This window comes from Muntiacus reevesi, chromosome 2 (assembly GCF_963930625.1).
Source record: "Muntiacus reevesi chromosome 2, mMunRee1.1, whole genome shotgun sequence".
Classification (NCBI taxonomy): Eukaryota; Metazoa; Chordata; class Mammalia; order Artiodactyla; family Cervidae; genus Muntiacus; species Muntiacus reevesi.
The window spans coordinates 178,028,002-178,055,257 of NC_089250.1; the positions used below are offsets into that span (position 1 = coordinate 178,028,002).

The window sequence follows — 27,256 nt, forward strand, 5'->3', positions numbered from 1 at the left end:
CTATTCCTTTTTTCTTTCTGAGATGCATTGTGATGTTCCGGAGTCTATGTTTCAGGCTTTAGGCCTGGCACCTCACTTGGGTTCTCTCTTCAGACCCTAACAATGCAACAGTTATCATCCCCATTTTAGAGATGAGACATGAAACTTTGAGACGTGAAATATAAAAACCTCCCCGAAGGTCCCACAGGTAGAGTTAGCCCCGGGCACTAACCTTTGCACTCACCCCTCAGGCCTCCAGATAAGTTCCTTGAGGAAGATTATGCAATAAAGTGAGATAGAAATGCTTTTATGACAGAGATCACTATTTTAGGGTAAGAAATTATGCAAGTTTCTACAATATTTTCTTTGGGGAAGGTTTCTTGGAATCTCACCCCTGATTTGTAGCTGTTGTTTAGTCGCTATGTCCTGTCCGACTCTTTGCAACCTCACGGACTGCAGCCTACCAGGCTCCCCTGTTCATGGGCTTCCCCAGGCAAGAATACTGGATGAGTTGTCATTTCCTTCTCCAGGGGATCTTCCCAACCAGGGATCGAACCCACATCTCCTGCATTGGTAGGCAGATTCTTTTACTGCTGAACCACCAGGGAAGCTCCTCTTGATGTTAGAGGAGTATAATTAACCTTCTAATAGTTACACAATATGGACAAGTTCTACCCAGGCAAACAAATATTTCTGACTTTCTCCTTTTCTTTCTTTTAAAAAAAACGGAAGGAGTGGGGGAGAAAAAGAAGATTCTCCAACTACCTGTAGTCCTTCCGGGAATTAATAATGGTAACACTGCCATGTTGATTTCCTTTATTGAAAAGGAATTAAAACGTTACAGAACTACATGGTAAAACCAAAAGGTGTTTTAGCCACCCCATCCAAGTCTCAATCTTTTTTTCCTCCCCACAGGGAACCGCTAGTTGACTGGAAACTTTCTAACTCATTTTATACACACATATATTTAGTCAGGATTGGTAATTTTGCTTGAGCATTTAATTAAATAAATAGTATCATATAATAAATTTTACTGTCACATCTTACTTTTTTAAAAATTCAATGTTAAACTTCAGAGACCTGTTGACCTTGATATGTGTCAACTGAGTTTATTCCTATTTAACTTCTTTCTGTATCCCTTTGTGATGGCTGATTTTGTGTGTCTGCTACCGTACCTAGTTAAGCGACTGAATACTAATTTAGGTGTTGCTGTGTAGGACTTCTGAAGATATGGTTAACCACCAGTAGCCTTTAGGAGAGTATCCTCCATAATCTGGGTGGGATTCACTTAATCCATTGAAAGGCATTAAGAATAAAATGGAGGTTTCCCTGAGGAAGAAGACATTCTGCTCATGGACTTTCAGCCTGCCGGCTTACCCTATAATTTCAGACTTTCCAGTCCCCCACAACCACATAAGCCAATTTTTTTACTTCCTCATCTAAGTGACATTTAGAAGGCTTACAAGTTACTGCTAATACCAACTGTTTGCCAAGAAGCTGTCCATGTCTCTTTGTGCACACAGGGAAGAATTTACCTAGAAACAGAATCACTGGGGCACAGAGTACATGATAGATTTTTCATTTTTGTTCGATATTGTCAAACACTTTCTCCAAAGTGGCTGCAGCAATCTGTGCTCCTCCAACCACCGTACTATTTTGCCATGATCACCAACACTTGGTGTTATCACCCTTTTTTGCCTGATAGGTGAAAAGTACTGTTTAAGTACCATAAACTGTTTCCCTTGTCAGCATTAAAAAAGGACTCAGGACTGAACTATCTATGCAGGGGAAGAGAAATAAAGGTAGTTCCCTGGTGGTTCAGCTGGTAGAGAATCCTCCTGCAATGCAGAGACCTGGGTTTGATCCCTGGGTTGGGAAGATCCCCTGGAGAAGGGAATGGCAACCCACTCTAGTACTCTTGCCTAGAGAATTCCATAGACAGAGGAGCCTGGTGGCCTACAGTCCATGGGGTCGCAGAGTCAGACATGACCAAGCAGAGAGAACACAGAGGGCCCGAGTCTCCCACGGAGGAAAGGCAGCAGTGACTCCTGTCCACCTCACCACAGGGTAGGATCAGGCACCGAGAGCGTGGCTATGGCCCGCGATCAAGGGCGGCCGCCGCCCCTCCCCACCCCCAGCGCTGCGCTCCAGACACAGTGGCCTCTGGGGTGTGCTCTCAACGGGCCAAGGCGAGGACCCTGCTCTCTGCCTGCAGGTTTTCCTCCTGGACACCCGGCCGCCTGGGTCTCAGAGACGCTTCCTCGACCCTCCTCCTCTCTCCAGGTCTGTTTCTTGCTTCTCCTTCCTCAAAAGGCTTGTCTCTACCTTACAGGATACTACCTGTGTACTCTGTCTCCCTAGTAAAAACTAAGGAAATGAATTAAGGTCAAGGATCACTGCACTTCTAGCACTAAGAGCAGGCTAAGCCCGAGCTGTACTCACAGTGGCAGTTCTCGAATTCTTTTAGAATCATGTAAGAGCTGTGTGTGCTCCTGGATGAATCGGCTGCATGATGGACCTTCAGCCCATCTGATGAGCACACAGACTCAATGACTAGGCGGGCTGATTAGCCACGGCCAGGATTCCCAGAGTGAGGTAATGCACTGTTCGTGGCTTCATTAGCTCAATCTGAGGCTCATGGAAGCTGCAAGACTCTGCCCTTTACCTACTAAGTCATAACAGGCTTTGCTGTTGTTTAGTCACTAAGTCTCATCTGACTGGAGACCGCCAGGCTTCTGTCCATGGGATTTCCCAGGCAAGAATACTGGAGTGGGTTGCCATTTCCTTCTCCAGGGATTGAACCTATGTCTCCCGCATTGATTGGTAGGTAGATTCTTTATCACTGAGCCACCAGGGAAGCCCCATAACAGGCTTACAAAGCCTATAAATGCCATTCTTTCCTCGTGAATTTTGCTTCCCAACTCTATGTTTCTCCAAGTTGACATTTAAATTACTTTTTAAATATTTAGGTGATAATATAGTTCTTAAAAAAATACCTTGCTGGCAACAATTCAAATGTCCATTAACTGGTGAACAGGTGAAGAAACATGATACATCCATATATGGAATAAAAATGCCATAAAAAATGAGTAAAGTACAACATGGACAAATTCCATTATGCAAAAGTGAAAGAAACTGGCCACAACAGACTACCTGTTATTGTATGATCCCATTTCTGTGAAATATCTAGAAAAGACAAAGAAAATATATTAGTGACTGCCCGGGGCTGGGGTTTAGAATGAGAAATGACAGCAAATGGGCATAAAGGACCTTTGTGGGATGATGGAAATGTTATAAAATTGGCTTGTGGTAATGGCTGCACAATTCTGTAAATTTACTAAAAAATTATTGAATTGTACATTTAAAATGAGTGAATTCTATAGTTTATAAGTTACACCTCAATAAAGATGTTTAAAAACAAACAAACAAACAGCAACAACAAAAATCCTTGACAGCTCTTCTCAACATCCCAGGCTGCTAAGGGTGTACGTGCACGCTTAATCGCTCGGTTGCGATCGATTCTCTGTGAGCCCATGGACTGTAGCCTGTTTAGCTTCTCTGTCCATGGAAATTTTCAGGCAAGAATACTGGAGTGGGTTGCTATTTCCTCCTCTGGAGGATCTTTCCTGACCCAGGGATTGAACTCACATCTCCTTCGTCTCCTACACCGGCAGGCGGATTCTTTACCACTGAGCCACCTGGGAAGACTTTTGTCCTTACACCTGGGAAGACTGTAGCCTTCGTCAAGGCTACAGAGCTGTGATTTCTGACTAGCCTGCTGCCCACCGAAAAGTCGGATGTGCTGAGACGCAGGCCATCCACTGTCCTCTGTGAACACTGGTCCAGGACCAGATGGAACGATGCTCCTGGTCTGAAGAGCACTTAAGCCCATGTAGCTTTAGCAGCAACCTCTGCCGCTCAATCAATCCAATCCATTAGTAGAAAAAGAAAACCCAGCCATTTGGAGACGAATCTCCTGCTGGATTAGTGGTTGTCTCTCCAGCTACAATTGAGGAATGAGTTTGGCAAAGCTTCTCTAGGCAAAAAAAATCCTTATTGTGTTCCTCTCGAAGGACAGTTTCCTAGGAGAGGACCCCCGCAACCCTGCTTCAGAAACTTTGACTTAAACATTGTTTTGCCTTCCTTTCTTCATCCATAACCAGGCTTTGGCTTATAGATATTATTCCTGCCAAGCTGGTCCTTCATTCAGAGGGCAAAAGGCATGCTAGAAATGATGCCATGAGGTGCCAAGGGTCCCCGGCTCCGCCCCCGCCACATGACCTCTGCCCAAGAAGTCACTGGGCCATGGTTAGTAAAGCACAGGGCCAGTTCTCTGGGCTTAGCCTCTCCTAGAACATTCTGAGAGAGTTCTGAGAACCTGGTAGGTCCTAAGCTCCTTAAAAACCAATCAAGTGATGAGAAGCAGAGTGACCTGAACCAGAAAGGTATGCACTGCTACCTCTTAAGATCCGTTAACTAGAAGCAGTCACATCTCCGGGATCTTTTATTTCATTATTTAAAGACACAGAGTTCTATAACAAAATTCCACCTTCCCTACTCATTTAGGCCACTAAAACTGCTCTGAAGCTAAGCACAATTAAGCAGAATAAAAAGGTCCCAACACACTGGGGTGAGAAAGAAGTGTGTTCTATAACTGTTCAAATCTTTTGGATGAAATTACCAAATCTGTCAAGAAAATGATGTCCCGGGGCTATCCTGCCCAGTAAACTACTGCACTAGGTTTCAATGGTTGTTCTTTTAAGAAAATTGTGGAGGAAGAATCATGTTATAGGGAATCGGTGTTCATGATCCTCTGGTAACATAATCTGGAAAAAACCCAACAGCCTGAACCCTATTTAACACTAGAAAGTTTCATTTTACTTTAAACACCAGACAAAAGTTTCACATCTGTCTGTGAGTGGAATCATCTGAAACCACTTTTCCTTGTGGTTTTAAGCGTAGATGATTATACTGGGTCCAAGGTCCAGCCAGTACTGTGACTCCACACAGTTGCATGAATTTCAGGGCAGCACTGAGAGGAAGCAATCCCAGCTTGCCAACTGCCAGTGTTATCAGATGTGGAAGCAATGCCTGGCCCAAATTGGCTTCCATTAGCAAGGGGATCCAGGGACGCTGCCCCAGAATTTAAGCAACTTTTGGACCTTTAACTTCAAAGGAAGTAATACCTGAGCGTTGGAAGTTAAAAAAGAATCACTTCTTGAAATTCCAGCTATGATAATACTAGTACGCATTTTTGCTTGGTTCCTAGAGGTCCATGTTCTTATTTGAAAGAAGGGAAATAATCCTCACTATAGCCACAGTGCCAGGACAACTACTGCATAACTTTCAATCAGAATCTGGAGATCGCCTTCTTTTCTGGTACTTGTGTGTATGTGTGTGGGGGGAGATCAATCTATCACGGCAATGACAGATAGATACTAGATACTGTGGACTTATGGATCACTTCACTTTGTCTGGGAAATCCCACTGACAGAGAGGCTACAGTCCATGGGGTTGCAAAGAGTTGGACATAGTTGAATAACTGACACACTTTCAGGGGCTTCCCAAGTGGTGCTAGTGATAATGAACCTGCCTGCCAATGCAGGAGACATAGGAGACGGGGGTTTGATCCCTGGGTCAGAAAGATCCCCTGGAGGAGGAAATGGCAACACACTCTAGTATTCTTGCCTGGAGAACCCTATGGACACAGGAGCGGTGGGCTACAGTTCATGAGGTCACAAAGAGCTGGACAGAACTGAAGCGACTTAACACACACACAACTTTGTAAAGTCCTCGTGTTTGGACCTTTGAAACAACAAGAGCCTTGTTCAATCCTCATGACTCACACACAGTGAGCCCGGCCCGATGCCCGACGTACGGGACCCACAGGTGACAGAGGGAAGAGCTCCCTGAGACCTTGAAAATGCAGAGTCTAAGGGAGACGGGTATGAAAAAAATACCCAGGCAATCTAGATTGACATGGTAAAAATAAGAAATGCAAATATCTTTAATATAACTTATACCATTTAGAAATATATGACTTTACCACAGATAGATGGCATCTATTAAGGAAACAGTGACTGATTAGATACTAGGTTTAAAATAGCTGTCAACAGACACATACTTTGAAGGCTGTAGGGTGTGCTAGACCATTTGGTTAAGTGTTCCCGTCTGCCCAGTTATTAATTTTAAAAGGTGTGTCATGGAGTTAAAAGCAATGAAACTACAAGAAGAATGTCTTGTGTGCTGAGTTGTGTTTGTTCAGAAAGTCCCCAAGTATTGATACATAACGAGCAACAGGAACTTTACCAGATCAAAGTCCAGTTGACTCTTGAACAATAAGAGGGTTAGGGGCATCTGTTCTCGCCACGGTTGAAAATGTGAGTACAGTTGGCCCTCTATATCCACAGATTCCATCAATACAGCAATACTGATTTTACTACTGAGAAAAATCCAAGTATAAGTGAACCTGGGAAAATTAAAACCTGTGTTGTACAATGGTCAGCGGTAAATTACTGATTTCAAATATCCAGCGATATTCCTTTTTTTTAGTTTACTAGTTCTTTCCAAACACCACTCTTACATAATACCTGGAACAATTCTAATGAATGTCCCTCAGTCAGAGCCCATGAGACAAGTCATTCTGCTTTGCATTAAAATCCAAGCCCTTGCAATCAGAAATATAGTTCAAAAACTCAAAATAATGTAAAAATAGCTTGTTTGCTTTAAATATAGTGCTGATGCTGTTAAGGGGAATCAAAACTTCTAAAGCTTTTGCTATGTTTCTCACTGATTTCTCTCATACAGTCAACTTTCCAAAGATTGCTTACAAACTACCTAAGAAACTCCTCTTGAACTTGACTTGCTCATACATCCCTCTTTTCCTCCTTTCTCCCAGCACTAGGACAGAGTAAACAAAGTCTGAAGAACAGAACTGGTAAAAGCAGGACACCTCCAGTACTGCAAGTGCAGAAGGAGAAGGAAGCGGAATTGATGACCCCGGGCAGGCTGAGGTGCAAGGGAAAGGCACTGCTGTCCTGTCATAAACCATCAACCCGAGAACAGCACAGGCTGCTTCTTCTCCAGGGTGGCTCCCATGGGTGACCTCTGTGCTTGGCACCGCCTGGTGCACAAGAAGAGAGTTGCCGAAGGATGAATGTAGGTGGGAAGCTGGCGCATCCCTAACAGTTGCTTGGAACATGGTGGCTGTGATTGTCAGTGAGCAAGTGAGGGTTTCGTTACAATGTTGTGATAAGCACACAGCTTCTGTGTTTACCCAACAAATATTTTTAAGCTCTTACTGTGCCATCAGCATGATGAGAGATTTCAAAAAATCCTTAAGGAGTGTACAGCTTATTGACTAAGAGAAAAATTTGTGCCAATAATATTGACACTATTCTTTTATCCACTTATGTGTGGGTCACTCTGCCAGATGCTGAGGATAAGCAGTAAACAAGACAGATGAAAATCAACGCATGTAGGGTGGCTGTGGTCTAGCAAACAAAAAATACCACTGCTAGCAGTTAACACACTGTCCTAACAACTTTTGTATCCATATAATCTACACAACCATCATATGAGGTGGGTGAAAACTGAAGGCAAGGTCAAATGGAGGAATACATCATCAAGTACATACAGGAATCTGGGGTAACACAAAGGATGGTTCGGCTGAAGAAGTCGTCAGTCTTAGGGGCACAACAGTGGGACTGAATGCCATGTAAGAACAAGTTTTTTGTATGTTTAAAATGTCTATGCACTTAGAAATAGATTGTACCATCAGACATAGTTGTGTCTGGCACTCCAAGTGTAAGATGAAGCCAAGGAAAAAATAAACCATTTGGTCCATTAAAATCATTAAAGTTTTAATTGTTTTTTAATGGCAGCACTTAAATATAAAGAATTGTCATTGTGATTTTCCTGATTTTCTTTCGTCCTTTGAACTTCTGTGGCCAGAAAGGGATTGGTTAGCTTAGGCCTCAGGCATCTGAATCCAACAGGTGACCAGGGTGGTCTCTGGTCCTCCTCTCCCCAGAGACGGGGGCTTCCCTCCCTGTAACTCAGGAGGGGCCGCTCTGTCCAGCAGGTGAAAAGGAAGCACCCAGGGGTGGCTTGTAGCTGGACTCATTAGCTGAGATTGGTCCTGACCTCCTGCCCCAGTCTTTTCCATGTCTATTACAGGCAGTGTGTTATCATCTGAACTTCCATCCCTTCTGCCATTGGCAGGTTGTTAGTCCCACTTTTGTACCTTTTCTCACTGGCACACGTCTTCTTCCTGAATTTGTACTGTTCATGGATACAGCTGCACCTTGAAGGGGATCAGCGGCCTGCTTGCAGCATCAGGCATGAGAGTTTGCAAAGACAGTTGTAGGAACTGGAATTTGGTGCTCAGTGTTGCTGAATCGTTCTTCTGCTGCATTCACATTTTCAGGTTTTAGTAAAAGGTAAACATGTGCCCCCCCATAGGGAAAAACTAAGAGAAAATGGTAAGATTTTAAATTAGGTTTACCCCTAGAAAGTCAGTTTGCAAAACAGAGGAAGTGACACATTTTAGGTTAGTTTTTAAAATTTCTTATCCATTAATATGGAATAGATTTATCAATTTCTAGGGGTTTTTTTAGCTTAAATATTATAAACATAATCCGCCACATAAAATATAGACACTCCAGAAGGCAGAGTGTAAGACAGACATAAAAGCCCCTCGTCCTCTCCCCTAGAGTTAACCACAACTATCCTCTCCTATTTTAGTGAAGTAATTGCTACTGTTTAGGGACTTTTAACCTCCAAAGTACCACACAAATAAAACCATTTTAAGCAACAAACCCAAGGGCACCCTCACTCACCAGCTGTTCTTCTCAGCACAAAGCTCTGGAAGGCCATGAGAAATCCCTTATATCTCCAAGGGGTGCTTTTTTTTAAAAAGTTTGCTCCCTGGATTGGGAACACATTCTCGTGATATTTTTCATCTATTTTCGAATGAGAGAGAAACCAGCAACATTTCATCTCATTTCCACAAGTCTCACTTTATCCACAAAGATTTGAGTTATAACAGAACACAGTTATAACAGAACACAGTCCTTAAAATAATGATAAACCAGAAAGACACACTCAATGTCTGGGAAACGTAAAGAGAATGATAAAATCAAGGCTGAGGAAACTAAGAACAAAAGTATATGGGCCTCAAGGGCTGCAGAGCTGTAATTACTGCAGACACATCAAGTACAAAGTTTATAGGGGAAATTACACCCATGACTGCCAGACATGAAATCTCGGGTGTTTTCCCGGCCAATGTCCACAAACTACCCTGTTATAGGTTTTATACATGTTTTACTATTTTTTTTAAAACTCTCTATGGGATATATACATATCATATGTATATGTGTGTATGTGTGTGTGTGTGTGTGTGTGTGTATAAAGGAAGCCATTTTAAAACATCTACTTAATTGGTTGAGGTTCAGGAAAGGTACATGCTCACTCAATTAGATTACAGCATGGCCTGGGTGTGTTTTCTGGAGGGCATTTTGCAATGTATAGCAAATATGTTGACTACCCCTTGCAGGGGATTTAGCTTAAGGAAAAGATCTCAGATTTGTGCAAGTTTCACCTACAATGGTGTTCACAGCAGTACTTTAATAGCAAGGTATTGGCAACGACCTAACGTCCAAGAAGAGGTGGGTGGATGAATAAATTCTGAGGAAGAATGGAGCGTCACCGAAATGATGAGGCACACAATACTGACTGACATGGAAAGATGTACTGAAAAATATCTGAAAGAGTGACAATAAGAGTTAGTAGTGTGGGATTCTGGGTAACTTTTACTTTCAGTGTAAATATTCACAGAAATCTTGGAAATTCTCTGGTATCAGCAAAATATGTTTTTTTCTATATTTTCTATATTATTTCTACATATATCTATATAAAAATATCAGTTTTCAAGAGCCTCTAAGATTAAAACCAACACACACAAATAAATAAAACATTTATTTTATTCTCTGTGGGAAATGCAGAGATGTATAATCTGGGGGACTTGTTCTCAAGCATGAACAATCTAAGTGTGGAGAAGACCCAAATTAAAAATAACATTTCCTTTAGAAAAAAGTACTAGTCTTGAAGCCTCTTGATTTAACTGTGACTCACTGAAATGCTTTTAAAAACTAGTCTATTGTGCCTGTAACAGTAAAGTATGTTTTTAAGAAAAGTCACACAGAAAGGAAAAGTTCGGTTCAGTCGCTCAGGCATGTCCAACTCTTTGTGATCCCATGAACCGCAGCATGCCAGTCCTCCTAGTTCATCACCAACTCCCGGAGTTTACCCAAACTCATGTTCATCGAGTCGGTGATGCCATCCAACCATCTCATCCTGTCGTCCCCTTCTCCTCCTGCCCTCAATCTTTCCCAGCATCAGGGCCTTTTCCAATGAGTCAGCTCTTCGCATCAGGTGGCCAAAGTATTGGAGTTTCAGCTTCAACATCAGTCCTTCCAATGAACACTCAGGACTGATCTCCTTTAGGATGGACTGGTTGGATCTCCTTGCAGTCCAAGGGGCTCTCAAGAGTCTTCTCCAACACCATAGTTCAAAAGCATCAATTCTTCGGGGCTCAGCTTTCTTCACAGTCCAACTCTCACATCCATACACCACCACTGGAAAAACCATAGCTTTGACTAGACAGACCTTTGTTGGTAAAGTAATGTCTCTGCTTTTTAAAGTGCTGTCTAGGTTGGTCACAACTCTCCTTAATACTCAGTTAACTAGAAAGTTCAAATAACTCTGATTCTACACCCCCCAGCAGTCTAGTTCACTTAATTATGGTTCATCTGTGCCCCCCAAACCTCTTACACAAGAAAACCTTTTTTTTTTTTTTTGGTATATGAGAATTTATTACTATTGTGCTTTCATCATCAAAATTTATGATCTTGGTCTTTCCTTCTTGCCTTCGTATAAAGCCAAAAGTGAGATGTTGGCTACTTTGACAACCTTAAAGAGGATTCCAGAAATGTCACCAACATGATTTTTGTGACCAAATCCAGCAACCAGAACTTCATCATTTACCTCAATGAAATTCAAGCAACCATCATTGGGTACAAAAGCAGTGATTTTTTTTTTTTTTTTTTGGCCATTCTTGATTAGCTGAACCCTGACACACTTCTTGATGGAAGAATTTGGCTGTTTGGCTTCAACTCCTACTTTTTAGAGCACAATTCCCTTGGCAGGAGAAGTGCCATCAAAAGGGCTGGCCTTCAGGGCTGTGCCGAAATGGGCTTTCTTATGCTGTTTTATCATGCCACTTCTGGCCTCGTCGGTGATCATGGAGCTTGCTGGCAGTATGAAGACTGCAATACTTGTCCATCTTGCTGGCGCCATGGGCCCGAGTCCACAAGAAAACCTTTTGATGTGTTCAGCTATGAGAGTCTGACAGTCCAATAAACTGAAATTTATCTTTTACTCTATGGAACACCACCACTGATGCCTGTCTCAGGCATCTGACCCTTAGGTCTTTATTCTGTCTTTGAATCTGTCTTCAAATCCCCCAGGTAGATGGCATTCCTGCTGCGGTTACAAGACCTCCAACCAGCAAGCCTGGGGCAAACTTTCGCCTTGAATTAATTTTTTTACTTTTGCATACACCCATCAGAACCACCAAAATAAAAAGGAAGGAAAATATCAACTGTTGATGAGGTTGTAGAGCAACCAACCGGAACTCTCACATACTTCTGGTGGGAATGTAAACGGATGCGACCACTTTGGCAGACAGCTTAGCAGTTTCTGCCAAAGCTGAATAAATATTTAAATACCTGATAATCTGGGAACTCCACTCCTTTGTGTACACACACGAGAGAAATGAGGGCCTATGCCCACCAGACTCGTACTATTCATAATATCCTTGAGTTGTCTGCAAACAATCCAAACGCCCCTCAAGAAGAACAGAACGTGATACAATCACACCTTGTAATACTACAGTGAAAGAAAAACGAATGGCAACTACTGCTGTGATATGGATGAGTGGATCCAAAAAACACATTGGGTGAAAGAAGGCAGACAAGATAAGCCAAACTAGCCCGTGCTGCTCTAAGTTAGGAGAGTAGCTATCTTGGAGTGGGTACAACGCCTGGAAGCGGGCGTGAGAGGGGCTTCGGGGGCTGGTCATGGTCTACTTCTTGATCTGGATGCTGAATACAGATGTGGGTTCAGTTTGTGACAATTTAGTGAGCTATAAAGGCCTAAGCAAACCTTTCAGTATGTAGATTAAAGTTTAATAAAAAGTTTTAGGAATAGAATGGATAAACAACAAGGTCCTACTGTATAGCATAGGGGACTATGTTCAATACACTGTGAACCATAATGGAAAAGGATCTTAAGATGTACACATATATATAACTGAATCACTGCTATACAGAAGAAATTAACACACTGTAAATCTTTAACTGTATTTCAGTAAAAATAAAAAATAAAAGTTTTAGAAATAAAAATGTATTTGCAAATGTTAACAGGTAAGTTCAATGGATATTTGTGTTGCTTTTACAATGAGTTTTACATTTGAACTGCAGAATAAATAGCTGTGCGGAATTCTGAGGGGAAAAAACAATCCAAACAGTTGCAACTGCACACACGTTAGTTTTCCCTGCAGGTCTGCCTGCAGTTCATTACGATACAAGTGCAAGGTAAGAACTAATGCCCAAGCCTGGAATAATGTCACACATGTAGTCAGAGGCAACCTGGAACTTGTGAATGGTGTCACAAGTCTGAGTGGCCCCAGCCTTGTTAATAAAGGATGCTGCTCTATCCGCATAGTAATGTTATCATAGTTCTAAAACCTCTTTCCAATCAAGAAAAGATGTTATGACAGGAAAAGACACTCATTGTTTAGCTTTGTGTTTACAGACAAGATGTTATAACACTGGGCTGTGCAATTTAATATTTGATACCTGGCAACCCTTTCTGCTGCTACCTGACACCTGATTCTTACAATTCCCTTTTTTTAGTCATCATGGAGCCCAACTTATCTGAGCTTCTGCAGATGCTATTTTATCTTCAGCATACCTGAAGAAAGCAGTGTTATGGGAACAGATGAAGATATCATATAGCCAACACAGCAACGGCAATAAACATAAACAGCGGCCAAAAGCTTCCAAAAAAAAAGTGAAAGTGTTAGTAGCTCAGTCGCGTCTGACTTCGCAACCCCATGAACCGTAGCCCACCAGGCTCTGGTCCATGGAATTCTCCAGACAAGAATACTGGAGTGGGTAGCCATTTCCTTCTCCAGGGGATCTTCCTGACCCAGGGACTGAACCTTGGTCTCCTGAATTGAAGGCAGATTCTTTACTGTCTGAGCCATCAGCTTCAAAACCTAGACCTATAAGCCACAGCCCACACTGGAAGCCAACCAGGCAGGACTTTCTCTGAAACATCCCCACTTAAACCCAAGCTGAGAAAATAAACCACCATTATACAAGCAAAACTGAGCATGCAGGTGTAGACTGCTTGCTTTACCCAAAGAAAGAACGAAAGTACCTCATTTTCTTACTTGAAGGTTTGTTTACAACATGCTAATGATGATGAGTTAGCAATAACAAACTTTGGGTGACACCTTAGGCACCAGAGTATGAAAATGTAATTGGTTTGTGCATTTGTTGGCTACTACAAACTAAACTCCTATACCAAGGAATGGGGATGGAGGCTGGCAGGGGAACTGGCCTGTAGGCACTGACTTCCAGCCTCACTTTCTCAACAGTAAACAAACAGGCCCACCTTGAGGGCTGATGTGTAATTAGAATGAAACAAATGCTCTATGAAAAGTGTCAAGGGAGGGAGAGGGGAGCCTGGCACAGGACAGGAGCTTACTAAATTAATTAAACATTCATTTATTCAATAAGTATGTGCACCTATTAGGTGCCAGGAACTGTGTGCTAGGTGCTCAGAACCAAACAAAGCTTCTTTCCTTTGGGAGATCACATTTGAGTTGGAGTAGAGATAAACATACATGATAAATAATAGACATACATGATAAATAAATATATATTATATGCCAAGGGTTTCCCTGGTAGCTCAGTGGTAAAGAATCTGTCTGCCAATGCAGAAGACTCGGGTTTGATCCCTGGGTCTGGAAGATGACCTGGAGAAGGAAAGGGCTACCCACTTTAGTATTCTTGCCTGGGAAATCCCGTGGACAGAGGAGCCTGGTGGGCTATAGTCCATAGGGTCACAAAAGAGTCAGACAAGTCTTAGCGACTGAACAACAATATATGCTAAGGTAGTGAGCACTACAGGTGTGTGAGTGTGGAGGGGGTTGGGAGATGGATAGGGCTGTCTTCAATTTTAAAGCTGAGTGGGACACCTGAGGAGGTGACATTTAAACAAGGACCTCTGTGTCCCTTCCCCCATCACTGCTGCTTCAGCAAGATTAATGCAGGGATGACATCACATCCAGCCCTCCTTAACTTCCTCAGACCAACAGGTCTAACTTCCAGCAAGGTTGTGGTTACTTCTGTGTGTGTGTGGTTACTTTTAATTAAGGGTTTTTTTTTTTTTTTTTAAACTTTACTTCTTCCTTGTACCACTAAAGCATGCACTCATCAGAAAACCCATGCAAAATCACAAGCAAGCTGCCGAGGGAAATTATGGGTGTTGTATAGGCTGAAGTGTGGGGAGGGATCTTTGGCTTAATTCTAATTAGCAACAGTGACACTACCTGACATTTTGGGGCTTACTATCATGCCGTTTGCTTGCGAAGTCATAAAACACACATCCTCCTGGGATTTAGTATGGCTCTCTGGTAACCATTTGTCTAAGTACACATTGAAAAAAACTCAGCAAATGTTTAAATAAATATTTAAAGATATTTGATACTGCATACAGAGGGTCACACTACTTCATAACCCCCCCTTTTCTCTAAAGAATTTATTCCTTTATTTCAAAGTTAGAGAAATTTGAGTAGTAAAAAATATCAAAACCCATACGAGTCATAAAATCTCATTTGCAGGAGGCTTTTTTGTAAATGCACCTGGTTAGGCTGCATTTCTATTAGTAAAACATTCTAACTTGCCAGGTAACATCAAGGAGATCTCTTTTCCAGGTTCATCCACACTGCTGGGAGACTCTTACCATATTAAACTTAAATTGTTTTCAGGTTTGGTTTTGAGGGGGTTGGGGGAGGAAGAACCAAAAGAGAAGGTGGTAAAAAGATGCTGGGCTTTCAATCAGATCTGTGAAATTTCACTGTGCATTTCTATCATAGTCAAAGCATGAGCTAGTGGCATTCACTTTATAGATTATATATAAACTTGCTGTCTGGGGCTGTAAATTATTATCCCACCATTCCAACCTAAACCTGACCCTAAAACATTAACGAGGAAATGGTGATTAAAGTCAGTCAATAAACATCTGTGAGCTTTTAGTATGTTTTAAGACACCTGGGAATGGAAAGCAATAAGGTACAGGTCTCTGACTGTCAGGGTATCACAGCCTTTCAAAATACAAAAATGATTTACAATGTTTTATGGAGAAGGAAATGGCAACCCATTTCAGTATTCTTGCCTGGGGAATCCTATGGACAGAGGAGCCTGGTGGGTTACAGTCCATGGGGTCACAAAGAGTTGAACAAAACTTAGCGACTAAACAACAGTGTCGATAAACACACAAAACCCAAACCATTAAATCCACACCTTTTCCCTCCTGCCTCAGTTCTTTGAGTAATGCAAAATTGATATCTGTGAGATAGTAATTCACTGAGCACAGCCCCTCCGCTGAGTCACCACTAAAAGTGACAGTGAGAAAGAACTGGGAGAAAAAGCAGAGAAGAGTGACTTCAGGATTAGATGCCTGAGTCATATCTCATCTCAGATTGGAAAGATATACCAGCCTGTGTCTTGGAGGCACGGGGGCAGGGTCACAATTCCACTCAAATTTGCAATGATCTCCATTTCTCAATAAGGTACAGTTTTCCTGTCTTTAATTGACAGTCATCAGAGTAGCCACAACTTCCAAGTTGAAGAGTAACAATGTTACATTAACACAGTCAACAGCCCACACATTCCTACCCCCAACATCTTCAGGATCAGCTAAACAAATCTCACCAGAAAGGTAAAACCTTAACATTCAAATTTCTGGGATTTCTAAAAAGTGCCCTCTTCTAAGGAAACATGAATAAGAACCAGATTTTGGTCACACTTACTGAGCTTACTGAGAATGCTATGACAACTGTATCTACTGTGTTTAGTGTGAATGCAATATAGTCCACATGTGACAGGATTTGTGTATTCAGACAAAGGGAACCAGTCTTTTGAACAGAGGATTATGAACCTATTTTCATGCTTTTATTCTTACCCAAAAAAGTCAATAAACTTCTCTGATTTCAGGAATTCACTCAGACCTTGCAAATCTAGAAACTAAATTTTAGAGTTAAAAAAAAAAAGCAATCTATAGAAATGACCCAACTGTGGGTCTTAAAAATGACTACAAATGCATGTGGAGAACTTGGGTTCCATGAGCCTAAGCCGAATTAAAACAAAAGTTGTTTTGTGTTCTATTAATAGCAGATGATTAAACACATATCTTATTTCAAACTGGAATTCATTTATACGTACTTAAACTTACTAAACTGGCCACTAGTCCTAAATCTATGTTTCTGGAAACATTCTCTCATAATAAGTGCAAGTTAAGAGAATGACCATCAACGTATTGCTTAAGGTTGGGTCAACTTTGTTCAAACCTCGGACGTTCTTAGACTCCCATTAACCTCCCCCAAATAATCGATATCTGAAAGCCAAATTGAACGTAAAGCTACGTGAGGCAGGGTCTCGTAGGGAGCGAGTCTCAAACCTTCCCAGTGAAGTCCTGGGGCCGGGGGCGCCCCCCGCAGGCCCCAGCGCCAAGTCCCGCTCACCTGGCGCTGGCTAATTACCTGGGAGTTTCCCCCCTTCATTCTCGGAGGAAACCCGAGCTCGGCTCTCCGAGAACTCAGGCGCCGCAGCCGCGCCGGCGAGGCCACAAGACCCCGAAGGGAAGGTGCGGGAGGACGCGCCCCAGGGGCGACACAGGACCCTCCCGCCCCGAAGACGTTTGGTTGTGAAACGTGTAATTTACCGGGCGTCTCCTGCGCCGGGAGGGAGAGGAGGGGACCGGGTAAAGAACGGAGGGGGAGGGGTCAGGACGGTCCCGCGTAAAGTCCCCTCCTCACCACCAAGGTGAAGAATCCCGACCGTCCCCCCCGGCGAGGACTGCCGGCCCCGGCGGGGCGTCCCCACTTCCCCGGCCTCGAACCCCGAACCCCGGCTCCCCCAGGGCTCCGGACCTCTCCCCGCACCCCCAGCCTCGAACCCTGGCGTCCCAATCTTCCGTCCTCAAACCCGGATGCCCCCACGGTCCCAGCCTCTTCGCCCTCTGAACCCCGGGCCCCCCACTCTCCAGTCCCCGCATCTCCCGCCCTCGAACCCCGGAGCCCCCAGGGTCCCGGGCCCGCTTACCCGGTAGGTGCTCTCGGTGAGCCGGTTCACCTCCTCCGGCCCCCGCGACATGGCTGCAGCCGCCGGGCGGGCGAACGCGGGAGGACGCGGCCGGGCCTCGTGGCCGCCGGACTCTGGGCGTCTGTGGAGCGCCGGGGCGCGGCTGAGAGGCCCTCAAGGGTCGGCTGCCTCCACAGCCGTCGGCCGGGAAGAGCAAGTTGCGCGACCCGGCGGCCAAAACGTCAAAACTTGAAGCGCGACCGCCGCGGCCTCCGGCGAGGAGCTGAGAAGACTCGGCGGGAGCGGGAAGGGCGGGCCCTGCGGCCCCACCTGAGGCGGGCGGGGTGGGCGGGGCGGCCGCGGGGCGGGGCGACCGGGTGGGCGGGGCGACCCCACCTGAGGCGGCCTGGGCGGTGGGGAGGAGGCGGGCCGAGCCGTGGTGGGCGGGGCGGCGAGGCCCGTGTGGGCGGGGCGGAGGCGCGCCGGGCCAAGTGGGCGGGGCGTCTCCACCTGAGGCGCTGGAACGCTGGGACCCAGGCCGCTTGAGGGGTCCATGGCGGGCTCGGACGCTGTTCTGCTTTCAGCCCGCACCGTAGGCGGTCACACCTCTGTGGTCCTAGAGCGACAGGGGCCCTGACGCCCACGTCCTCCTCGGATGCTGTGTCGCCCAGTTATACTCATTTCCCTGCTTGACCTCTTCCTGCGCTCCCGTATCGCCGACTTCAGAGATCTGAGGGGCCTCAGGATAAAGGCTCTCATAGGTGGGGGAAAGGGTCACGCCTTTGCAACCCTTTTTGGAAGTTCCTGATAATGTGGGGAAAAAAATCAATAAATGCCACGGTCTGGTTCCAGAAATGGCAGTACGTTTTCAAACTTTGATTTAAGAAGGATTTTTAATTCAATGCAATATAACCGTGCTAGTCACAAGATCGTTACAAGATTTAGAAGCCCATAGTGAATGCAGGAATAGTGGAGGTAATGCTCTTCCTTAGGGTGGCTGCTGAATCTCCCTGTTCTATCTCCACCCTAACCCCAGCCTGAGGACCCAGAACAGGCTTCTCCCAGCCTGAAACACTGCTTGGTATCTGAGATACTCACCCAGCCAGAACAGGAAATCTTATTCTGTATCTAAAAAACTTCTCAGTCAGTTCAGTCACTCAGTCGTGTCCGACTCTTTGTGATCCCATGAACTGCAGCACGCCAGGCCTCCCTGGCCATCACCAACTCCCGGAGTCCACCCAAACCCATGTCCATTGAGTCGATGATGCTATCCAGCCTTCTCATCCTCTGTCATCCCCTTCTCCTCCTGCCCTCAGTCTTTCCCAGCATCAGGGTCTTTTCCAATGAGATAGAAAAAACTTCTATCTGGGTGCAATTTCATCTTTTATGGGCTATTATGAGGCTTCTAAACTGCTTCTGTTATAAAATTCACTGGGAAACGTACACAAAGCACGATGTTGGCCTAGATGGGAATATGAAAGCATGAGATGCAGCTAGACTTAGGACAGAATCAACCACTTGGATTCCGGGACAAGGTTATTGCGTTTTGCAAGCTATAAAGCGTACTGTGGTTGAGAACCAAAAGGTCATGGATCCTTGTGTGTTGGAGCTCTTAGGTTTCCGGCAGTGGAAGCAGTTACCTGTCCTTAACAGATTTCTATCATCTGACTCATAAGATTTGCCTGGTGGGTCTTATTTGCCATATTGAGTGAACTGATGACCTTACCATGATCAGCTTTGCGTACTAGGCTCTCCAAGGATGTCTGTCAGCTTTCATTTAAACTTGAAAATCGCTTCCTTAACTTTGCAGGTCGGTCACCTTTTGTGTTAGAACCTCCCTCCAGGCCTTCTGATGAATGGGATCATTTCACCCTCTGCTACAAGGCAGTCAACCAGGGAGCCAGAAAGAGAGCAGAGGCTTAACCTTTAACACCCCACAGCTCAGCCAGGAAGAGACAGGAATGAACAAACCACCTTAAAAGCAGCACATCTCAGTTGGCCCAGTTTGTTTTTCGAGGCTGGAATCTGATCGAAGGGCCAGGTTCACAACTGTAGGCAGGCCTTCTAACAGATACCTGTATTAATGAAATCTCCTTTATGGAAATAACTTCCTGGTTGCTCCTTTAGAAGTCTTAGAGAATCGTCGGCTCTCGGTCTGTATCAATATTAGGACTAGTGCCGCTGAGTCCCTAAGAACAAATGAGTATTGATTATCTGCTCTGTGCCAGGCTCCCTGCGGAGGGCCACAGTGGAGTACAAAGTGTACTGGCCTTGACTCAAGCCCTTAAAACAAGTGCAGGAAGTAGAATTTAAGAAGGACTGCAACGAAAGCTGTAGTACAGTCAAGTGTGCTACAAGTCTAAGAAGACGAGGACGCCCTCAAAAATCCACCTGGGTTAGGCTCCTCAGGTGTGTGTGTTGGTTTCATGCAAACTCGAAAACCCACAGTCTTAGTTGTTCTGAGGTTTAATGATGCTCAGTGTGAAGTGAAGTGAATCAATGGAAAGGGATGACAAGGGGGAAGGTGAGAAGCCGGTTGTAACTGCTGAGAAAGCACTGTCGCTGCTCTCCAACTGCCCAGAACCCAGGCCTGAAGAGCTGGCCTGGCCTTGCTGGAAATCAGCTCCACACCTCCCCAGGGGCAGACAACCAAGGTTTCCTCTCTTAGCTCCTATTTGAGTTTAAATAACCAAAACTCCTGTTTACGTTAATGAAAGTCGCAAGGTGCAATTGCTAGTGACAGCATCAATAAGATTCTGAAAGCTACACTCCAAGCAGACTCTTGTGTTGGGGTGTCTGCCTTCTTGTGAACTTACTGTGACTGGACTTACACCCTGCCCATGGGCTGTCTGCCTTGATGGGTGCTCTGGGGTGTCCACGAGGACTGTACTGTGTTTTGTGACCAAAGAGGTCCCTGCCAGTAACAGCAGTTTGGGGCAAATTCCCATTTAAAGAGCGAGAGAATTGGCTGTATGATGCAGGGAGCTCAACCCAACATTCTGTGACGAGCTGGAGGGATGGGGTGGGGTGGGGGGCGGGAGGGAGGGGCATATGCATGCCTGGGGCTGACTCGTGTTGATGTGTGACAGAAACCAACACTACGATGTAAAACATTTATCCTCAATAAAAATAAAAAATGCATGAAAGAACAACACACACACACACACACACACACACACACACACACACACACGTATATGATAAAGACCAAGAGAGGGGATGGGGCTTTAAGTGTTCTTATTCTGAAAAAGCAAATGTGACTTGAAAATTCCCTTACCTTTCCAAAGCAAACGGCACTGACTCCTCCCCCATTCCAAATCTATTTCTGCTGTAGAGTTTTTTCCTTAGTTTTTTTTTTTTTTCTTCAGTTCCCGAACCAGAGACTGAACCCTGCCGTTTGCAGTGAAAGGACAGAGTCCTACCCATTGGATTGCTGGGGAATTCCCCTGCTGTAGAGATTTTTCACTTGCTGTTTCCTCTGTCTAGAATGTTCTCCCCACTCCAGTATTTCCTGGAAATGTGAAGTTCAGCCTAGAGGGCCTACTTCCTTGACCTGAAGTAGTATTTCAAGCCATGTCTAACATAGCATTCTATTTTAATTCTAATTGGGCTTACCACTAGCTAGCTGCGCTCTGCTCTGTGCTAAGTCACTTCAGTTGTGTCCAACTCTGTGCAAGTCTATGGGCTATAGGCTGCCAGGCTCCTCTGTCCATGGGATTCTCCAGGCAAGGTCCAGGGGACCTTCCCTACCCAGGGGTCGAACCTGTGTCTCCTGCGTCCCCTGTACTGCAGGTGGATTCTTTACCACCGAGCCAGAGGGGCTTCTCACGTGGTGCTAGTGGTGAAGAACCCACCTGCCCATGCAGGAAAAGCGGGTTCCATCCCTGGGTCAGGAGGATCCCCGGGAAAAGGAAATGGCAACCCATGCCGGTATTCTTGCCTAGAGAATCTCACGGACAGGGGAACCTGGCAGGCTACATTCCGTGGACTCACAAAGAGTCAGACACGACTGAAGCGACTTAGTGCTAGCCACTGGGGAAGCCCTGTTGCTCGCTACAGTAGGCTAAAATAAAGATTCCCCAGGATGTTCAAGCCCTAATCCTCGGAGGAACGTGTCAGTGCTACTTTATATGACCAATGGGACTCTGCAAATGTGATCAAGGTAAGGATTTGGAGAGGAGGGGATTGTTTGGGATTTTCTGGATGGACTGGTTATCATCACAAAATTCCTTACAGGAGAAGCTGGAGGAGGAGGAAATGTGATGTCAGAGACCAGAGTGATGTACTTTAAAGAGGGACGAAGAGGCTACAAGCTGAGAAACACAGGAGGCCATTATAAGTTGGAAAAGGTAAGTATGAGAGTTCTCCCTTTAGAGGAACTAGGGCTAGAAGGCAGTAGCCCTGCTGACATCTTGGTTTCAGCCAAGACTTTTCAGACATCTGCCCAGAACTACAGGAGAATAACTGTAGTTTTAGGCCACTAAATTTGTAGTAATTTGTTGCAGTAGCTAGTAGTCAGGTATGGATGTGAGAGTTGAACCATAAAGAAGGCTGATGTTTCCGAACTGTGGTGCTGGAGAATACTCTTGAGAGTTCCCTGGACTGCAGGGAGATCAAACCAGTCCATCCTAAAGGAAATTGACCCTAAATATTCATTGGAAGGACTGATACTGAAGTTGAAGCTCCAATATTTTAGCCACCGATGCGAAGAGTTGACTCATTAGAAAAGACCCTGATGCTGGAAAAGATTGAGGGCAGGAGAAGGTTGTGACCCAGGATGAGATGGTTGGATGGCATCATTGACTCAAAGGACATGAATTTGAGCAAACTCCGGGAGATGGTAAAGGACAGGGGAAGCCTGGCGCGCTGCAGTCCAGGGATGGGGTCATAAAGAGCTGGACAGGACTGAAGGACTGAACAACAACAAAGGGAAACGAAGACACTAGCTAATCTTTTTCTCGTTCATCTTTTTATCGATTGTCTCTTCCCATCCACAACCCATTTTAAGAACTTAAGACACCCTTAAGTGTCGCAAGGGCAGGCTGATTTTTGACTTGTACATTGCATGCTGCCCTGTCCCTGGCACATAGTTTTTGCTCAAGAAATGTTAGGAGGATGAATTTATGAGGAAGCCAAGATCCTCTTCATTTCATGAGAAACAGCTGCATCAGGGGTTTGCTTTCTTCAGTTTAAAAAAAAAAAAACAACAACAATAAAATAGACCACTGCAAAACAAAGCATGGGTCTGAAGTCTAGAAAGGAATATACAGATTCTAGATTCAACAGCTATCAATAGGTAACAAAGCATTGGCGTGAACAGAATGTATTTTGTCTCCTTACTGAGTTGTCAGCATTCTTTATATATCCTGGGTATAAGTCCCTTGTCAGCTATATGGATTTACAATTATATTCCACTACTCTGTGGGTTGTGTTAGCTTCCTGGATATTGTCCTTTGAAGCAAGAAAAAATTTTAAGACTTACCTATTTTTTCCTTTTGTTGCTTTTGATTATGGTATCATATCTAAGGAAACATTGCCTAACCCAAGGTCACAAAGATTTACCCCTATATTTTCTTCTAAGAGTTTTATAGTTTTAGGTCTATGGATTCATTTTGAGTTAATTTTGAGGTGTAGCAAAAGGGTCCAACCTCATCCTTTAGCCTGTGGACATCCAGTTGTTCTAGCACTATTTGTTGAAAAGATGACTCTTTCCCCCATTGGATTGTCTTGGCACTCATATAAAAAAATCACTTGACCACCAATGTAAGTGTTTATTTCTTGACTTTCAGTTCTGTTCAATTGCTCTATCCTACGACGATACTGCCGCACTATCTTATTGTAGCTTTGTAGTAAGTTTTGAAATCAGGATGTGTGAGTCCTCTAACTTTGTCTTTTATGCTTTTTTAAAATCTTTTTCAAGATGGTTTTGGCTATTCTGGGTGTCTTTTTCTCTTAAAGCCTATTTATTTAATTTTTGGCTGTGCGGGGTCTTTGTGGCTGCAAGTGGACTTTCTCTAGTTGCGGCGAGTGGGGGCTACTCTTCCTTGCAGTGCGCGGGCTTCTCATTGCGGTGGCTTCTCTTGTGGTGGAGCGTGAGCTCCGGGTGCAGGGGCTTCAGTGGCCGTGGCGTGTGGGCTCAGCAGCCGCGGCTCTCGGGATCTAGAGCGCTGGCTCGGTAGCTGCGGCACAGCCGCTTAGTTGCACCGTGGTCTGTGGGATCTTCCTGGACCAGGGATTGAACCTGTGTGGCCTGCATTGACAGGTGGATTCTTAACCAACAGACCAGTAGGGAAGCCCTAGCTGGGTGTCTTGTACTTCCATATCAGTTTTAGGATCTGCTTGACAGTTTATGCAGGAAAAGCACCGAGGATTTTGATAAGGATTTTTATTGATTTTATTGATCAGTTTGGGAAGCATTACTATCTTAACCACATTACATTTTCTGATCCATGAACACGGAGTGTCCTTCTGTTTACTTAGGTTTTTCTTCTTTTCTTTAAACAATGCTTTGTGACTTTCAGAGTATAAGTTTACTTCCTTTGCTCAGTTTATTCCTGAAGTATTTTCTTTTGGGTGCTGTTGTAAATGGAATTGCTTTTTCATTTTCAGACCGTTCACTGTAAGTGTACAGAAATGTAATTGATTCTTATTATTTGATGTTATAACTCACTATATTGTTGAACCTGTTCATTAGTTCTAGTAGTTATCAGATTGAGGAAATTCCCTTTTATTCCTAGTCTGTTGAAAGTTATTATCATGAAAGGGCATTGGATTTTGTCAAATGATTTTTCTATGTCTGTTGAGATGATCATGTGTTTTTTGACCTTTGTTCTGTGAAATAATCAACAATGGTTGATTTTTATGTGTTGAATCCACCTTGCATTCCTGGGAAAATGTCTAGTTAGTCATGATATATAATACTTTTTTTTGTTGCTGGATTCAGTTTGTTAGTATTTGTTGGTGACTCATCTCTGCATTCATAGGGGATACTGGTGTATTGCCTTCTTCTGATGTCCTTTACTGATTTTGATAATACCAGCACTATAGAAGGAGTTGGGAAGTGTTCCCTCAACTTCTATTTTTTGGAAGAGTTTATGAAGAATTGGTATTTATTTTTCTTTGAACATTTAGTAGAATTTACCAGTGAAACCACTGAGGTCTGAACTTTGCTTTGTGGGAATTTTAAAAATTACTAATCCAATCTCTTACCATAAACCTTCCAGTGTTTCTGTGCAGAGTGTTATTTCCTTAGGTTTCTATTCCTTCATCTCTTAACCATTTACAATGCTACTTTATAGTCTCTGCCAGGTAGTTCTGTGTGGTTCCTGTCTGTTTAATCTTGCCTGTTTTTTTTAATTTTTTGTTTCATTCAGCCATGGTTGAATGAATGTACCTGCTGATTGTCTATCAAGGAGGCTCCATTAACTCCTTATCTATTTTGGTAATTTTTTATTATGGGGTCATCTTAAATAATGGTCCATTTTGTCATTAAGAAGCTCATGTGGCATGAGTTGTAAAGTACTCCTCCAAGAAAATTTTATATATGTTCCTACTGGGCACGCTAAGCCGCTCACCACTGAAGAAGGTAAAATTCAGGCTGTGCCCCTGCCCAGTGTCACAGGCCTGGGCTGTTAATTTCTCTTAGGATATTTCTTTCTCCTGAAGACCCCATTTAAGGCACTTCCCTGGTGGTCCAGTGGCTACGTCTCTGCACTGCCAACGCCACGGGTCCAGGTTAGATCCCTGGTCTGGTAACTAGACGCCACATGCTGCAACTAAAAGATCCTGTGTGCTACAACAAAGGATGAAGACCGAAGATTCCACGTGCTGCAACTATTAATAAGAACCGGCACAGCCAAATAAATAAATAAAAGAATAAATAAGAAAGAATATTCATTCTATATTCATCAATACAATCAATTAAAAAAAAAGATCCCAATTAAATAAAACTCCTCTGTCCTCCTTACCGGGGCCAATAAGTATTTTTGAGTGCCCTTCTTACTGACATGTGGTCTTTGGAAGGTACCACTGTATGAATGGGTCTCAGTGTTTGCTTTCCTTCTGACACCGTCTTTATACAGATAAATGGGCTTCCCCGGTGGCTCAGCGGTGAAGAATCCACCTGCAATGCAGGAGACACGAGTTCAACCCCTAGGTGGGGGAGATCCCCTGCAGGAGGAAATGGCGATCCACTCCAGTATTCTAGCTTAGAGAATCCTATGGACAAAGGAACCTGGCAGGCCGTATAGTCCATGGGGTTGCCAAACGTCGGACATGACTGAAGCGACTTAGCCCGGAAGCGTGCAGATAAAACACCTCGCAGCTGAAACCCCGGCTGCATTTCCAGCTCCCCCCACTTGCAGGCACGCCCCTAAGGGCTGCTGTGGCCTCTGTCCTGGGGCTTGGTTCCCTCTCCTTTGTGTCTGTGCTGTCTCTTTTCCTCTTCTCTTGCAAACTCAGCTATGTATTAATAGATTCTTCTTACATTTCATCTATCCTTTAAGGAATTTGTGACTGGAGAAATTCTGGGTCGTCCAGTCAGCTGGAAACCTAAAAGCGCCTTTGTAGTTTGCTTGTGAGACTACTCACAAGGAAAGATAAGGGCTGGGGGAGGAGGAGGGATTCTGTACCAGTCTGTCTGTCCATATGCAGGACCCGGCAAGGCAGCTTTCACTTCTTGGCCTCAGTTTTTCCCCACCTCTGAAATAGGGTAGTTGGTCTTCCAGTTACTTTTAGTTCTAAAATTGTCTGATTTTTTTTTTTTAAACTTCTGTCCACATGAGGATTCAGAAGCCTAGATGTCTCTAGGTGCGGCTGGCCTCTGTAAAGAGAGACTCTGCCAGAGGCCAAGATAACCTGAGCATTCTTTACTTAAGAAGGCCCAAGGGCAGAAAGGGAGACGCTGGTCTGTGGTCCTGAAGACACCATTGTGAGTTGGCATCATAGGCAAATGGCCGGTCTGTGGAAGTGGATCTGTCTGGCCTGTCTTCTTCTGCTTGTCTTGATTTTTTCCACGGGTGAGTATCAGCAGAGAAAGTTCCAGACTGTCTTTTCCTTAAGATTTGTTTTCTGTGTTTAGCAAATTCCAAACATCGACCACAACTGCAAACTTCCTCTTCGGACTTAATAAAGTGCTGTCCGGTATACCCGATATTTTCCCCTGATAAACAAGTGCAATAAATTCTAGGACAATGTTACCTTCACTGAGGGCTTTTTCTGAGAGAGAAGACTTGGAGAAAGATGCTCTGAGATGCTTTTACAGAAGTCTACAAAGCCAGATAAGCACTTCTCATTTCCTTTCCTGTCCTCGGCAACCCACTCCAGTATTCTTGTCTAGGAAATCGTATGGACAGAAGAGCCTGGCAGGCTACAGTCTATGGGGTCGCGAAAGGGTCAGACACGACTGAGTGGCTGGCCAACACACGACCTTGCGGTCACAGCAGGGAAGCCAACAAGAACACCTGGATGGTCAAGCAGTTCCTCAATGTGATCAGCAGGGGGCGCTGAGGCGTGTGATATAATGGACTATTCTTTCCCACTAGGATGATGTCTTTCAACATTTTAATTCTCTTTCAGGGAGAGCAGAAGCCTGTCTCTGATGAACTTTTCTTTGTCTGCACGCCCACTTGTCACACACCTGTGTTTGTATCCGTGCACCTGCCAGGTGCCACCTCACCATGCAGGCCCCTCCAACGCTGGGCCCTGACATTTTCAGTAATTTGTTTCCAGAACAACTCAGACCTTCTGTAACCCTTCCCTCTGTCTACTTGGAGCCTCTGCTCTGACTCCGAATTTCCATGGGTCTATGAGAGCAATAAACAATGAGAGAATGCAACCTTTTA

General features: G+C 44.3%; 1 protein-coding gene and 1 pseudogene across 1 annotated transcript in view; both read right to left on the reverse strand.

Moving 5' to 3' along the window:
• BAIAP2L1 (BAR/IMD domain containing adaptor protein 2 like 1) overlaps positions 1–17,732 on the reverse strand; it is a 78,157-nt gene extending 60,425 nt beyond the window's left edge. The window contains exon 1 of the mRNA XM_065923799.1: positions 17,436–17,732. Within this exon, the coding sequence (XP_065779871.1) occupies positions 17,436–17,486 (51 nt within the window). The 5' untranslated portion in view covers positions 17,487–17,732. The remainder of the gene's footprint in view (positions 1–17,435) is intronic.
• LOC136159037 (small ribosomal subunit protein uS12-like) lies at positions 10,882–11,323 on the reverse strand (annotated as a pseudogene).
• Positions 17,733–27,256: the final 9,524 nt, after the last annotated feature.